General features: G+C 40.9%; 1 protein-coding gene across 1 annotated transcript; it reads right to left on the bottom strand.

The window, feature by feature from the left end:
• Positions 1 to 349: 349 nt before the first annotated feature.
• Positions 350 to 9911, bottom strand: SOD2 (superoxide dismutase 2). The gene is made up of 5 exons (XM_063307906.1): positions 9793 to 9911; positions 7945 to 8147; positions 3738 to 3854; positions 2085 to 2264; positions 350 to 1214 (listed from the first exon to the last, which is right to left on the bottom strand). Exons 1-5 carry the CDS (start codon positions 9825 to 9827, stop codon positions 1069 to 1071), a joined length of 681 nt encoding a protein of 226 aa, XP_063163976.1. The 5' UTR covers positions 9828 to 9911; the 3' UTR covers positions 350 to 1068.
• Between the last annotated feature and the right edge of the window lie 4964 nt (positions 9912 to 14875).

Below are 14875 nucleotides of genomic sequence, written 5' to 3'. Positions count from 1 at the left end.
CCTTGTCTCGTTCCCTGCTTGGAGTTGAACCATTTGTCAAGCATTCTATTTATTCTTACTTCTATTGTATTCAGCAACCAACTTTCAACACCTTATTTACACACAGTGTTTTATAATTTAAGCCTATTCATTTTACCATATATCTAAATAAACAAATGTACATTTTTCTCATTTTTACATTTCCCATATTTTGCTCCTTGAAAGGATATGAGATGTGACACTCTGAATTTTTAACAAGCATTTTCCCAGGCACACTCAATACACTAATCCCTCTGTACTTTTTACATTCAACCCCAAGGTTCTTTTGTTTTAAAATGGTCCATTAACATTATACATGTTTATTTAACAATTTAAACAGTAGTTTTGCATTTTTATTTTTGGAACAAAGTCATATATAGTAGTCAGATATATAGTAGACGTAACAATGGATGGATATATTTCACTTGAAGACAGTGCATATATACCTTTAACCCAACCATTTTATCCTATATATTTGGTACACTGTGTCACACCATTGTATCACTTACTTTTCCCCCCTTTCAGAAGCACAAATTTCATGAAGTGATCTACTATATTTACCAACTGACACAATTTAGGAATCTTTGTTATAATGAACATGCCAAATGTTTGTTATTAACATGAATATAACAGATTGCCTTTTATTCAAGGACTATAAAGCTCTTGATACACAACTTTTCAGGAAACCTAGTTTATTAAATGTTCTCTAATTATTATTTCTTAAGAGGCTTCCTGAATTTGCAAGAAATTATTCAAAAGCATTACAAATTCACGTTACCAAAAGGAATTTCATCTATAATTCCATTTTTACGTTTTAGAAATTTACGTTCTTTCAGAACATTACATAACCCCCTCCTGTTTTTAAAGAGACAGTTAGCACTTTAATAACCTACAGTTTTACCACAATTAGGTAAAAATTAGCTTGACAGTGAAAACCTTCTGGTGATGTGATTTAATATTTTCAGTGATGGAGCAATTAGCAATTGAGCTGCTACATATTACAAAAATAATCTGAGGAACACCTAGACATTGTTTCTACAAGATTTTGTTCTATTTTTTGCAAGCTGCATATCTTGAAGATACATTTTCCCAGTTGATCACATTCCAGATAGCTTTGAGATAATCAGGTCTAACATTTTTATATTGAAGGTAATATGCATGTTCCCATACGTCAATTCCTAACAGAGGAATAAGTCCTAGAAAAGAGGTAAAATATTGCTAAAATATTACAAAGCTTTAACAAGTTATTGTCATACACCCCTGCCCCCAATTTAAATAAAGTCTATTTAGGATTATTATCCAAATAAGCACTGAGCATCCAGTTAGTACTAGCTTCTTTCACGGGAATATATATTTTTCAAAATAAACTGATTTCCTGACAAGTTTGATTACTCTCATTACCCACCCATCATGCCTCCTGAAAGGAAGCACCTTCTTCCCTCCAGAAGAAGGTAGAATTCCTCTAAATTCAGCTAAATTATAGAGGTGCAGAAAGAGGCAAGAAAGTTTTTGCTTATTTTGTTATTCTAAAATGTTGCAAAAATGACAACACTTTTTGTCTTAAGTTTAGAGCAAACACATGCTTCTCTCATATACAGAGGTGAGAAAATATCTAATATATTCTTATTCAAATAGTTCAAGGAAAACTCTCTTCCCCAAATCCCATGTGGCCGGCCACAAGATTGAAATGAGAAGCTAGAAAGAGAGACTGAGATATTTCTCACCTGCAGGGGAGATTTGAGGAAGGACAGGAGCAGCTTGCAAGTTTTTCCACCAACAGGCATCATTTCATATTAACATCTGAACACCAGACTCCCTACTGCTGAAACTTTCTGGGAGGCTAAGAGCATGCTTTTGTGAATGCTGCTCATCCCTGGTTTACTCTTTTGATTTCTTATCCAAACTGCTATGCAAGTGAGACCCTGTCAGAAACTAGAAGTTCTTCTCACGAGCAAAGCAAACGCATTTTGCTTCACTAGGAAGCAGAACTGTCAATACCCATCTTCACTCTACATCTAAAAATGGTCTTTAACAGATTTAGTCAAGTTCCACTTAGAGAATCTCACCTGTGGTTCCCTGGAGAGGATCCTGATTGGGACAGGCAGCAATCTGGAGTCTATCAGATTCTTTATTAAAACCGAGCCATCCCCATCCTGAGCCTTGGACACCAACTGAAGCAGCTGTGAGTTTCTCCTTGAAATTTGCAAATGAGCCGAAATCACGTTTAATGGCTTCCAGCAGCTCCCCTTAAAGCAACAAATGTATAAGCAGTTTGCATTTACATAGCACATCATTGGTTTTTCCATCAGGTACCCCAAAGAACCATTTCAGATTAATTCTGAAGTAAAGAGAGGCAGTGTAAATAAGAAATCAACATAAACTTAACCATCAAAAAGAAAATGAAAGCAGCCTGAAACATCACCCATTCTGTCATGCTCCTCCCATCAATTCAATGCAACATTAATCATAGTAAGACCTTACATTATCATCAGGATTATGACTGTAATTTATCAAGCTGTCTCTTAATCAAGATTTGAGTTAGGTATACTGGTTAATGGTAATTGCATAACACTGGTGCTACTGTAATGCTGAGCCACTAAACAGTAAGCAGCAAAAGGACAGCTATTTCATACTAACAATAGAAGGGATTCACTAGATTTCGAGGCTCCGTGTGATTCTGTAACCTGCTGATAATCTCTTATTTATGGCTAATATCTCCAGAAGCAGGTCCAAAATGACTCTTCCTTTGAATGCTTGCCTATTCTTAAAGTATCTGCTACATTCAGTTTGCCCTGTGTGAAAAACTGCTATGAATTTTGCCTGATTAAAGTATTTTTTTCCATAAAGCTTGGTATAAAATCCCACACAACCAAATATTATTTTAATACCAATATTTTAGTTTATTCATGTATTATTTCGTTTTCTTGTTTTCATTTTTTGAGCTGCCTTATCTTTGAAAGCAGTATAGAAATATTTTAATTACCACTGATTAATATCATGTCCCAGCATGACATCTGAAGATACCTCAACTGTAAGCTCAGGAAAGCTGCAGAAGGCTGCAAAGCTAGCGCTACCATTAGTAACACAAAGAGCTGCCTTTAAAAATAGATCCTGAGAACATGGACACTGTCAAGGTGAAGGAACAGAAGTTTTGTATGTACTACCCACTCTGGGTTGCATCACTTATGTACCCTGCTGCTGTCAAGTGCAATGACAAATGAGGTGTTTATCTGTTTGTATATAACTTCCAGTCCACCTACTTTCTGTATGTAGAATTAAGGTATATATGTATTATTATCTCTTGTATCAGGCATTACATTATATCAGGCCAGTCCTGAAGGCTGCAAACTGGGGTGTCCATGGGGGTGAGATTCAACAGCATCAAAACGGCAGGAGTGACTGGGCAAGCAAAGTCCCACCTTATAAAAATGTGTTGCACACACTGTACACATGTGAAAAAGGGCAGGACTTCAGTTGCCCTGCCAGCCATTTTGCTACTGTTGACCCTCCCTGTGGACACCCAGGTTGCAAATGCTGTGTTGCATATTAATAAGCATTGTGGAGCTGATGAGGATCAAGTGTTCAGACCTGATTTTCATTTGCCACTGATAAAGAACCCAATTGGTTTTACTTAGAACTTAAGTAAAAATTCATAAAGAAACAAAGCTTGCCTGTATCAATATTACTAAAAGTTACTACGAGCCAGTTCAAATACAAACCTGTTGGCTCTCCCCCGCCATTAGGAGAAAGGTTTGTCCAAAAGATAGTATGATTAACGTGACCTCCACCATTGAACTTCAAAGCCGGCTGAAGGGACACCTGGGCAGTTACGTCCCCTGAAGACGGAAAGAACAGAACTAGTAAGCTAAGCCCTAACCCAAAACATCTTATGCGAGAGCCTTCCACTAAATATAAGAATTCACACAGATACTGAAGTACTATTATGCACCTCCTAGTTCTTCAATCCAGCAAAAACGGTAGCCTGTTAGAGCTTAACTTGGCTTCCTTCAGCTCTGGGTTCCAATGCTCCAAATCCATGCCTCCTTGTAGCAGTTTCAAGGAACTGTAGCTGCTGATTCCTGACCCACATTTGAATTAGGAAAAAGGCAGAAGAAACTTAAATGAGAACAAAAATGTTCATTGGTAATGCAAGAGTAGCCACAACAGACATGGCCTCATATCTAGCCCATCTATCACGTTGTCGGGTTGGGTCGGGTGGGCGTCCATGGCTCCGGGAGTCCGCGGTGCCTCTGGCCTCAGTCGGTCCTCCTCTGCTTCTTGCCGTGCGGCTCGCCCTCCTTGTCCGCGTCGCGCCGGCCTCATCTTCCTGGTCTTCTCGCCGTCTACTCCTCCCGCGGCTCGTTGTCGTCCGGTGGGGCTCGGCGAGGCTGAGTTTATGACTCTCAGCTTTATGTCATGCGCTGCCTACCTCCGAATAATGCTCAGACACTGGTTCTGTGGAACAGGCTCTGATTTATTCACAGTGTAGGTACAGTATAGGAAAAAAGCTGAGAGTGACAGGAGCGCGCCGGTGCGGGGTTTAAATACCCCGCGCCGGTCAGCGCCCCCTCACTCGCGGTTACGTCACCCCCCTTTGTCCAACACGTTGTCCTGCCGGTAGGTGAGAGGTTGCGAGGCCCCGCTGGCGTTCCGGGATCGCCCATCATCGGTTTCTCTATTCCTCCGGTGATTGCTGTCAGCTGGGCGATCTCCGTTGCGTTAGCGCTAACAGCTTGGGTGTGCCTCGCGATCCGTTTAGCCATTGTTTCTTGTCCTTCAGTCTTTGTGAGTTGATGGCTACTTATCTTGAGCCCCTTCCCCTGTTTCCTTGCTATTGTCATGTGTGCCATTGCGCTGATGACTTCAGCTCAACGGCACTCATGACACAGGTTCAGTTTTACAATGATCTTCACCAATGTCTGAGTGACCTCTGGAAAATATTACAGCCAAAGGCATTTATGTGCAACATGTGCCAAAACACTAGTTAAAAGTTGTCAGAAACAAGCATTAATGGCTTTTTTTTAAAAAAAATCAGCCCCAGAATCCAACCCAAGAAAATAGGAAAGTGTTGCTTTCCCAGCCTTTTTCTTGAGTATCTGATTAATTAGAAATGGAAATGGAAATAATGCTGAGAAGGGGAAAGTCTTATGCTGAAAGCTGTTTCTTTTGATAAAAAATAATAATCAGACTGTAATCAAATTTTCTTCTGATCAAACACTGAATGCAGCTTGAAATACACTGGATGCTAGTAACAGTTTGCTCAGTAAACTAGCTTTATGCAAATTGATTTTTATTTTCTGTTTCATGTAGTTTGAATAAGGCTCCTTTGACCTATCTGTAGACCACACACAAAAACAGTGTTTGGCTACACCCTAACAACAAAGATTGTGGACGACTATTTGCTTTTCTTGGAACTATCAACTAAAAAGAGCATTCCTGTCTCAGCTTAATCATTAAACTCTTAGGGACTGTAGTTTAATTCCTTATTCTGTTATGTCTGTATAGCTTCCATGAGCAATTACTGAGAAACGTCATACACAGTCCTTATGAAATAGTATGCTGACAGCCTAGAAACAAATTTACAAACTTAAGTTACCTTCCAAATGGCTAGGGTTGAGTTAAACTTGCATAAACCATTCACAACAAATACTTTTGAAAATGTATTAAACTAAATAACATAGGATACAACCATAAACAGGCTCCATTTGGGACAACACAATCCTCAGAGTGGAATAATGTGAGTGCAATCCTATACACATTTAGCTAATTCCATTGATATGACTATATTAATTTGCATCCTATCACAGGATGAGATAATCTACACCTTCAGATCAAAAGGCTCATGCAGAGTGGACTAAACTATAATGTGTTTAGATTTAGATTGGCATAAAGTAAATCCAGCCCTGTGGTTTACAAATCAGTTTATTGCTTAGTATTATGTATGAATGAGGTCACAAGCCATGATCAAAAAAGCCATTTAGCTTAGACTGAAGTGTGAACTCAGATTCTACAAAAGCAATAGGAAACCTCCTGTATTGCTGAACGGATGCAGGAAGAACCCATGTAAAAAGACCACATGTATGCTGCACTTCCTCTGCACCTGTCTTTCAGCAGATTCCCACCAAACACATAACCTTTAAACATACAGGTAGTCCTTGAGTTACAACCATTTGTTCAGCAACCATTCAAAGTTACAACTTTGAATGGTTGCTGAACAAATGAAGGGACTGAAAGGACTTATGACTGGGCCTTGAAGTTCCAGCCATTGCAGCACCCCTGTGGTCACATGAACAAAATTTGGGCACTTGGCAACCAGCTCACACTTATGACCAGTTGCAGCATCCTGTGGTCATGTGATCACTGTCCTTCCCGCCTTTGCTAGCACGAATGCACCATGCCCTCCTTCCCCGGCCTCCGTGCAGTCACACACACACACAAGCACCCACCAGTGCCCTCCTTCTCAGGCCTCCCTGTGCTCACACACACCCCACACCCTCTTTCCCCAGCCTCCCTGTGCTCACACACATGCATGTACCCACCAGTGCTGACCTTCCCTGGCCTCTCTGCACTTGCACACATGCACACACTCACCAATGCCCTCCTTCTTGGGCCTCCCTGGGCTTGCGCACACCCCATGCCCTCTTTCCCTGGCCTTCCTGAGCTCGTGCCACTCGCACTGCAGTACCCCCTCCTTCAATTTGCACACAGCCTGCGCTGGGCCTCCCCAGGCCTCCCCACAGCACCCCTGTGCTCATTACCTGGCACACCCACCACTTCCCACTTAACAACCCAAGCATCTTAGGGTTTCAACGACAACCAGGACTGCCTGGATTGTTGCTGCTAAGCAATGTGGTCACATGACTTTGCGCTTTATGACCACATTGTGTAACGACTGCAATCCCAGCCCCAATCGCCATTGTAACTGGAGGACTACCTGTAACACCTTTGGATCAAGGTTGGCTGAGGATCTGGCACTAAAAGAGTTTAAAAGAAAAATATAGGTTACCCAGACAAAATAAACCTTGAATTTATCATTTGTATTTTATTTTCACAGACTTGCTGATTAATCTCATTATAGTCTCAATTTATACCAGTGAAGATTTTAATTTCATCAATAGCATTTACAAATTTTACTCCTCTAAATAATAATTCTCAGTTTTTTCTTTTAACTAACTACAGGGTATCAGTGCTCCTTTAAAAGATTCTGTAAAATTCAGGCACAAGAAAAAACACAATTTCATTTTTACAGGCCATGTAGTTACAGTGGAAGGCAGAAACAACATATGGCCTCTTCTGCTCATTTGTCCTAGTCAGGCAAGATGACAACAAACTACAACTGTGATTTCCTCATAATACAAATACATTAATAAAGGCTACTATCAACTGCTAGTTGATATGACACAATGCCTTCTTTTTAGCAGATGCATTTTGCAGTTACAGGTCCTCAAATCTGTTTCATTACTGTTTATGGTAGCATTCTAAAATCAGATTTGACATGTGAATCCTGGACTCTAAAACAGCCCCCACCGCACTCCAGCTGGGTAAGAGAAGACAGGAACACTATTACTGTATTTATATTCCATGTTTTCTCTGAGAGCTAAAGGGAGCTTGTGTGGGAGGTCTCCACTCATTTTATCCCTACAACAAAACTGTGAAATGGATTAGACTAAAAGACAAACTCTAAGCTCCATGTTTGGGGGGTAACCTCAACCTGGATCTCCCAGCTCTAAAAATGAAATCTTATCCACTAACACTTCACTAGCTCACTTTCTGATTCATTGACTGCCAAAGAAGATGGCTTTCATCCTGAAAAACTGTTAATCTTAGCAAAGGGGAAAGCAAATGTACATAGAACAGTTATAAAAAGGCAGTTTTAGCAGGAAAAAAAAAGTAGAAAATTGTACAGTGATATATTATTCCCACTACCTTTTGCCAAGGCCTCTTTGTATTTTTCTTCAGCAATATTCAGATTATTTACATACGCAGCATGATGTTTGCTGTGGTGAAGCTGCATAATTTCTGCATTGATGTGTGGTTGTAAAGCACCATAATCATAGGGCAAGTCAGGGAGAGTGTGCTTTTTTCTAGAGGCCAGACAACCAAGAGATGTAATCGGCACAGTGCCATTTCTGGAAGACAACGAATAAATTATATAGTAAGAATGCTTTGATTTTCACTTTTTAGGATTTTTCTTGCTGTCATTTAATACATTTAGTAGTGAAATTTTTCATAATGATTATCATCTATTATGTATTGCCACAAGTACCTATATCATCGTTAGTTCCATTTACCTGTGAACTGAGGGGAAACAAAGTCTTGTTTCTCCTCAAGTCAGGACAATGGTAGGGATATGGGAATCAGCCTAAGTATGGTTTATGTTGGTATCACATAATTAATTTGTTTGATCATTTCACACACACACCTGAGATAGATATAAAATAAGGGAAAGAGATAACTGTCCTCTGTAAGTGGAACAAAAGGGTTCAATTCAATAAGCAACAACTAATCTCCAAGCTGGCCTTCAAAGGCTCCCACTCCCTTGCAGCAACATCTACAGCCATCTGCATCTCTTATTCATTCTTTTGTTTTTAACAGATTCTTCTGATTTTACCAAGAATGTAAGACACTCCCTCCTCTCCATGGGAGAAGAAGCCCTCATACCTTCTGGAATCTGATATACACTTCTTTTGTGTTGAACTACATCTAATATTTGCTATATTCTTTAAGTGTCTTTTGCAAGTAAGCACTGTACTGTGTACATGGTGCACTGGGAACAATAAGCAGTGCCTATCACTTATTACTGCCAAGTCATGACCAAGCCTGATTACGCCAATCATTTTTCATTAAAGTCTGTGTTGGATTCCTTTCATGCTCTTAGTCAAAACTATGTTTTTGAACCAGTAAATAAGACACTTGCTTTCCCATACCCAGATTCTCAGTTATAGTTTTTGTTTCCCCTTTGTGGAAGAATGTATATATTTACTATTGGGAAAGATGGGTGTCCAAGAGAAAACTGCTAGAAAAACTTTGTCAACAGCAGGGTTACCATATCTGGCCTCAAAAATCCAGATCACCACTAGATGACAGCACATACAGAAAACTTTTGATTAACTCTTTGCTGTCATCTAATAATTGTCTGAATTTCTGAAGCTGATATGGTAAAAGTCTGTGAGTGACAATGTAATACAAAAAGTAAGAGAAAATCTTAACCATTATTTTCGAAACTAAGAATAAAAATTATAACTTATTAATTATTCTTAAAAAATTGGCAAAGATTGTTTTGAAAATGCTGCTAGCCTGTACCTTTTTCATAAAAGAAGTATTAACAAGTGGCATTTCAAAAACAATTTAGAATTAAGATGCAATAGATGTTTAAGGTACTCTTTCACTTTAGAAATCTACTGCATCTTAATTTAAGGATTATAAAAATTACCTACATTTGAAAATAATGGCTTTGAAATATTTCTATGCCTAAAAAAATCAAACTAATTAACCAAAAATACATACAGCAATATTAATGTAATAGTAAAACTGGGGGACTATAAGATGAAGTCGGCCTGCAACTCAAATGAAGGGCACCAGCTTGGGGAAGCCGCCTTCATCTCTGCTTCACTTCACCCATCGACGGACTCCGGGCGCCCTTCCAGCAGCGCTCTCCTCCCCCCAAGCAGGCCGCCCTTTCATGTCCTCGCGTCCTGCCATTTCTAATCTCCCGCCTCTCGCTATGTCCTTGGCCGGGAACTCAAGGGCTTTCAGACCCCGCTAGGTTCTCACCTGCGGCTGGCCGCGACAGCCAAGCGGCAGAGCATGACGGACGCGTGGCTCACAAGATAGCGGGAGAAAAAGGACAGCACACAGAAGCTCAAAGCAGACAGTCACGCGCGGAGATAGTCTCGGCGGCCCGCGAGCCTTTGTCTCTACAGCGCCTGCGCGGCTCCGCCTCGCCCTTCTCTTGGAGCTCGGCGGAGAAAATATTCTCTTACCAGGCCTATAACAGGAGTGGCTGGACTGAAGAGGCGGAAACGGTAGCCTGGACAGAATTGTGGCTGGCTGGCTTCTCAACTGAGCTATGGTTTCTTTTTCAAATATATGTTCGGGCATTTTTTTTTTTACAAACAGTGAATGTGCCGTTTGGGTGCCTCCTCGTTGCACTTGCATTGGCTGAGTTCAGACAATACACTAAAGTAGGGATACAGTTCTGGGCGGCAAACATTTGGACGACTGCGAGATGACACCGAAGAGTTATGGGTCTCTGCTGCCGTCCAGCAGGTCGTCCGCTTTTGGCAGCCGGCATCTGCTATCCGTCGTCAAGGCAAAATGGGGTTTGTTTGCTTGTGGCGCAGCATGCTGTGAACCCAGCTAATTGGGCCTTTTCAGTCAACCGGGTATATATAGCCTGTTGTGCCAACACAACTCACGCTGGAGAAAGTGCTACAAAATCTCTCCCTCCCCATGCTGCCTGCCGTAAAGCCTTCGTAGGGCTAATGCTACCCGAGGACCGGTGGAATAATTGGCTGCTTCCATCAGGACAACTAAATAACTACACGAGAGTTTAGCAAGATACCCAGTGTTCAGCGTAAACGTTTCATACTACATTAGAAGCTGCTTCATGTTAACTTTGCTGTGCAGATGTTATTAAAATACAGCTCACTTCCGCACCACAGAGGTAATAGCAGAAACTAGTGTAATATTCTTACAACAGTGGAAATTAACAGCCTTAATTTCTAAACGTTACTGCAGCACTGATTCATATGGCAAATATAAAAAACTATCAAAGTTCTCTAAAATCCCCCAAATCAGGCAGAAATTTTCCTTCTGTCATGGATCCATGATCCAGTAAGACATGTACAGGCATCTGTGTGTGTGCATGTGTAATTTTTTTTTCTATGTGGATGGCATGTAATCAAGTGCTGTGACGCTTAATACAAAAAGCTAGAGGAGGGGACTGGTAACAATTCCTTTTTTCTCACTCTCTGGCTAATTGAACTATGGTTACTTAATTAACCCAGTTATATGGATTTGCATAGCACATTGAATCATAAATTAAATGTCACCCCAAACCAGCCAATTGCATTTTAGCATAGTGCATTGAGCAAACCCAGCAAGTATTGTTAGTTCATAGTTCGGGATATAACGTAAATCTATAAAATTGGGTTGAGTAAACCATGTTAGTTTACCTCTCAGAAAATGTGGTATGTGAAGCCATCCTGCAACTCTTTTTGATTTCACTTCTTTGGATTCTGATGGAAATGCTGTTTCCTAAATCAACAGGTAGAGTTAAATAATAACAAGTGATGAAGACTTTGGTTCTGTTTAAAATAATAGGCAATGGTCTGAAGTTAAAAGTCAAGCTGACTGCCAGGACAGCAAGAGGCCCGTCAGAGTCTCGCCATTTTTGGAGGTAGCTTTTTGGAGCCCAGAATGCCTTTTGGGGGAGTCTAGGCCAGTAAGATAACTTTTCCCACCAACATCACTGCTGCTCCCATGCTAGCAATCCCAGGGGGGCATCAGACCCAAACCTCCATCAGACCCACTTTGGAGGGCCTGACAAGCTTTGCACAAATGCATCAGGGGACTGCTAGAGATGACATGGAAACCTCCCCAGCACAGAACAGTTTTGCCCAGGCACCAGCTGTTTCTGAGCCTGGGTCTCTAGATCAGTTTTTCTCAACCTTGGCAACTTTAAGATGCGTAGACTTCAACTCCCACAATTCTCCAGCCAGCCCTGCTGGCTAGGGAATTGTGGGAGTTGAAGTCCACACATCATAAAGTTGCTAAGGTTGAGAAACACTGCTCTAGACCCTTTCAGCTGGTTTAGCTCTGCTCAGGTCTGTCAACATGGCAGGAGTGGGGATTGGCATCAAATCCCAGTGCGGCCTAGCCTCCACCATTTCTTAGGGTTGTAGTGGGGGGAAAGTGATTAATGTGGGGCAAAAACAGGGACCAGCCCCTTTGGGATGTGCAGGATGGTAATTTAGCACCAGGAAGGAGAGAGGCCATGCTTCACCAGGGTCCCCCATCCAAGTGCAGTTCTGCAGAGAGCTACAGAGATGACCTTGGAGGAAATGTTATGAAAACAGAAGCATGCCCTAAGTCTGGGAAATATAGAAAGTGTGAGAAAGAAACTCAGATTGGCTCCACCCTAATTTGCTGGGGTATGAGAGGAAGGGAAAGGAAAACATGATCAGGCTTTCAAGATTGATGCCAGCCCTCCAAGGTAGGCCAGGTCAGGAAACAGACTCCACAAGCTTAACTGAAACAATATACTACTTATATAGGCCATAGTAACAGAATTTTGAAAGGTCATCTCTGTGGCTCTCTACAAACTCATGGGAGACAGGTGACAAATGGGTGAGCTGGGAGAGTCTGGGGGGCATGCAGTAGTTTTGCTACAGGACAGTGGCTACCAGTGGTGGAACGCAGAAGGAGTTCAGCTTTACAGGTAGTCCTTGCTTAATGACCATAATTGGTCGCAAATCACAGTCATGTGACTGCAGGACACTGCAACTGGTTGTAAATGCAAGCCAGTTGCCAAGCACCCAAATCGCGATCATGAGACCGCAGGGGTGGTGCAACAGTTATATCTTCAAAGGCAGGTCATAAGTAGGGCGAGGATTTCTATGACTTAAAAATGTTAGAAATATGCAAGCATTTATGACCTTTAAACTGTTTAAATATGACCAATTAAACCAAAAATATGACTTTACAATTTTTCTGAAATTAGCACCCAATTTTTAAAAACCTGTCCTCACACACACACACACACACACACACAAATTAAAAGGTTTATTCTTCCTCACTTCCAGTGCAGAAGTGCTAGTATCAACGGATCATGGGGACAGTAAATGTTGAGGTTGCCCTTGGCAGCACACATTCTGACAGTGATTCAACTTTGGGTGCACAAGCCTGGTTTGCAAATGCCCGGCTGAATTGTTGCCAGACTGTGCTCCTGTTCTGCTTGGCAAGACAAAAGTTGTTGTAAGCTGTTGTAAGCCACCCAGAGTCACTTGCTGAGATGGGCAGCTATAGAAATCAAATAAGCAAGCAAGCAAGCTGGCTGTCTATAGACAGAGGGAGTGTGATTGCCCTCAAATTTGCTTGTGACCTCAGTTGGAGAAACTGGCAAAAGATCAACCAGTTAAATGAATTATAGGAAATTCAATAGAAAAATAGTATTTCATATAAATCACAATTACTTGGTATTTATTTTTATCGTTAGTGATGATCATTAGTCTAACAGTCTTTTAAAAATAAATAAATTTATTGCCTATTGACGTAGGCAATCTTTGGCTGCATGGTGTTTTCAGATCAAAGGCATCTCCCTAAAATATTCCTGCTTTTTGACTTTCTGGTGGGCTTTCTCTAAGCCAGGTGTCCCTAATGGTGGAAACATCTACAATTTTGAGAGCATGACATGAGCTTTAGCTAAATGGATTTGCCAAAAATCAAAGTGACAGAGTTCCTTTTCACCATTCCCTTTAGTTTCTTAGGATGCCTAGCATAGTGTTTTTTCCCCCCCAAGCCAGGCAACCATCTTCCAAACCAACTGCTTGGCTATAGCCACCCACTTAATTTTCTGAGAATGCCTTTGGGTGTTCCCATCTTCAAGCTAGTGTTTTGCAACATGCTTGTTTTCTATATATGTTTTTAATTGAAAGGAACTTTTAAAAAGAAGATAGGTCAGGAAGCCTGGTAAGCATCTAAGCTGCTGATCAGCTCACAGGAATGTAGAGTGCCATATTGGGACTTGAGGTCACAGATATTTATTACTGTAAACCACCCAGTTGCTCCCTGAGATGGGCGGTGACTAAATTTGAAGTATAAGTAAACAAACAAATGATTTTTAAAGAAAATAAGCTGTCAGATTTACTATAGGCTTGCTCTGATCTTCCAGGATGTTATGAAGCAGAGCACGAGATCAGTTTTGTGTATCAACGTTCAGTAGACCAGGGGTTTTCAAACTTTTCCAAAGGCTATTGATACGAATAATTTACTGGAACCCCTGCTGCCAGCCTCTCAGACACACACAATGATGAATCATCCTAAGCACGATTGCCCCCTAGGGAATGGTGTTTCTGAATGCCCATTGACATGCCCTTCCCACAATACCTTAGAAAAATTGCTATGGATGCCCTTTCATTCAAGTGAACTTTTTTTTTGCCCTTAGTCTCTCATGGAATCCCATCAAGTTCTTCTGGAATCCTAGGGTTCCACAAAACAATTAGAAAAACCCTGGTCTGGACTAGATTAAAAGCGCATCTATCATTTATACGAAGTTACTTTACAATTTAGATCCTATAAATACTAATTACTGATGTTTTTAAAATACAATTTTGCATTAGAATATAAAGTTGTACTAAATACATCAAAATTGTAGCTTCCACCCCTAATTTACCAACTGTAGTAGTGTTGTTTTTTTAATGCCTTCGAGTCAGTGTTGACTCCTAGTGACTGCCTGGACAAGTCTCTGCAGTTTTCTTGGCAAGGTTTCAGAAGTGGCTTGCCACTGCTTTCCTCTTAAGGTTGAGAGTGACTGGCCCAAGGTCACCCAAATGGTTTTGTGCCTAAGGTGGGACTAGAACTCATGGTCTCCTGGATTCTAGCCAGTGCCTTAACCACTATTGTATAACAACCTGGCTCTCTTTAGTGGCTTTTAAGGATCCACAATGTTTTTCATACTATAATGGTCATAATTTACCATTAGTGACAAGGCTGTAATAGGCTACACTTACAATCTCAAGTCAAAACAAACCTCAAGACATGTATTCCTCTCCATGTAAGACAACACTTGTGATTGCAGTATAAGGACAACTTGACTACTGTCACATTGAAGCTTAAGTCAGTTTGACAGGTAGAT

This window comes from Candoia aspera, chromosome 1 (genome assembly GCF_035149785.1).
Source record: "Candoia aspera isolate rCanAsp1 chromosome 1, rCanAsp1.hap2, whole genome shotgun sequence".
Classification (NCBI taxonomy): Eukaryota; Metazoa; Chordata; class Lepidosauria; order Squamata; family Boidae; genus Candoia; species Candoia aspera.
The sequence above is the reverse complement of the archived record's forward strand: the minus strand, read 5'-3'. Positions and strand labels throughout refer to the sequence as shown.

Excerpts from the sequence above, each read along its gene's own strand:
- SOD2 (XM_063307906.1), bottom strand. The coding sequence starts at position 9,827 with ATGCTCTGCCGCTTGGCTGTCGCGGCCAGCCGCAG. Across the intron at positions 8,148-9,792 it reads GCTGTCGCGGCCAGCCGCAG|AAATGGCACTGTGCCGATTA; the intron begins GTGAGAACCTAG and ends GTTGTCTTCCAG. Across the intron at positions 1,215-2,084 it reads TCCTCTCCAGGGAACCACAG|GACTTATTCCTCTGTTAGGA; the intron begins GTGAGATTCTCT and ends CCTCTTTTCTAG.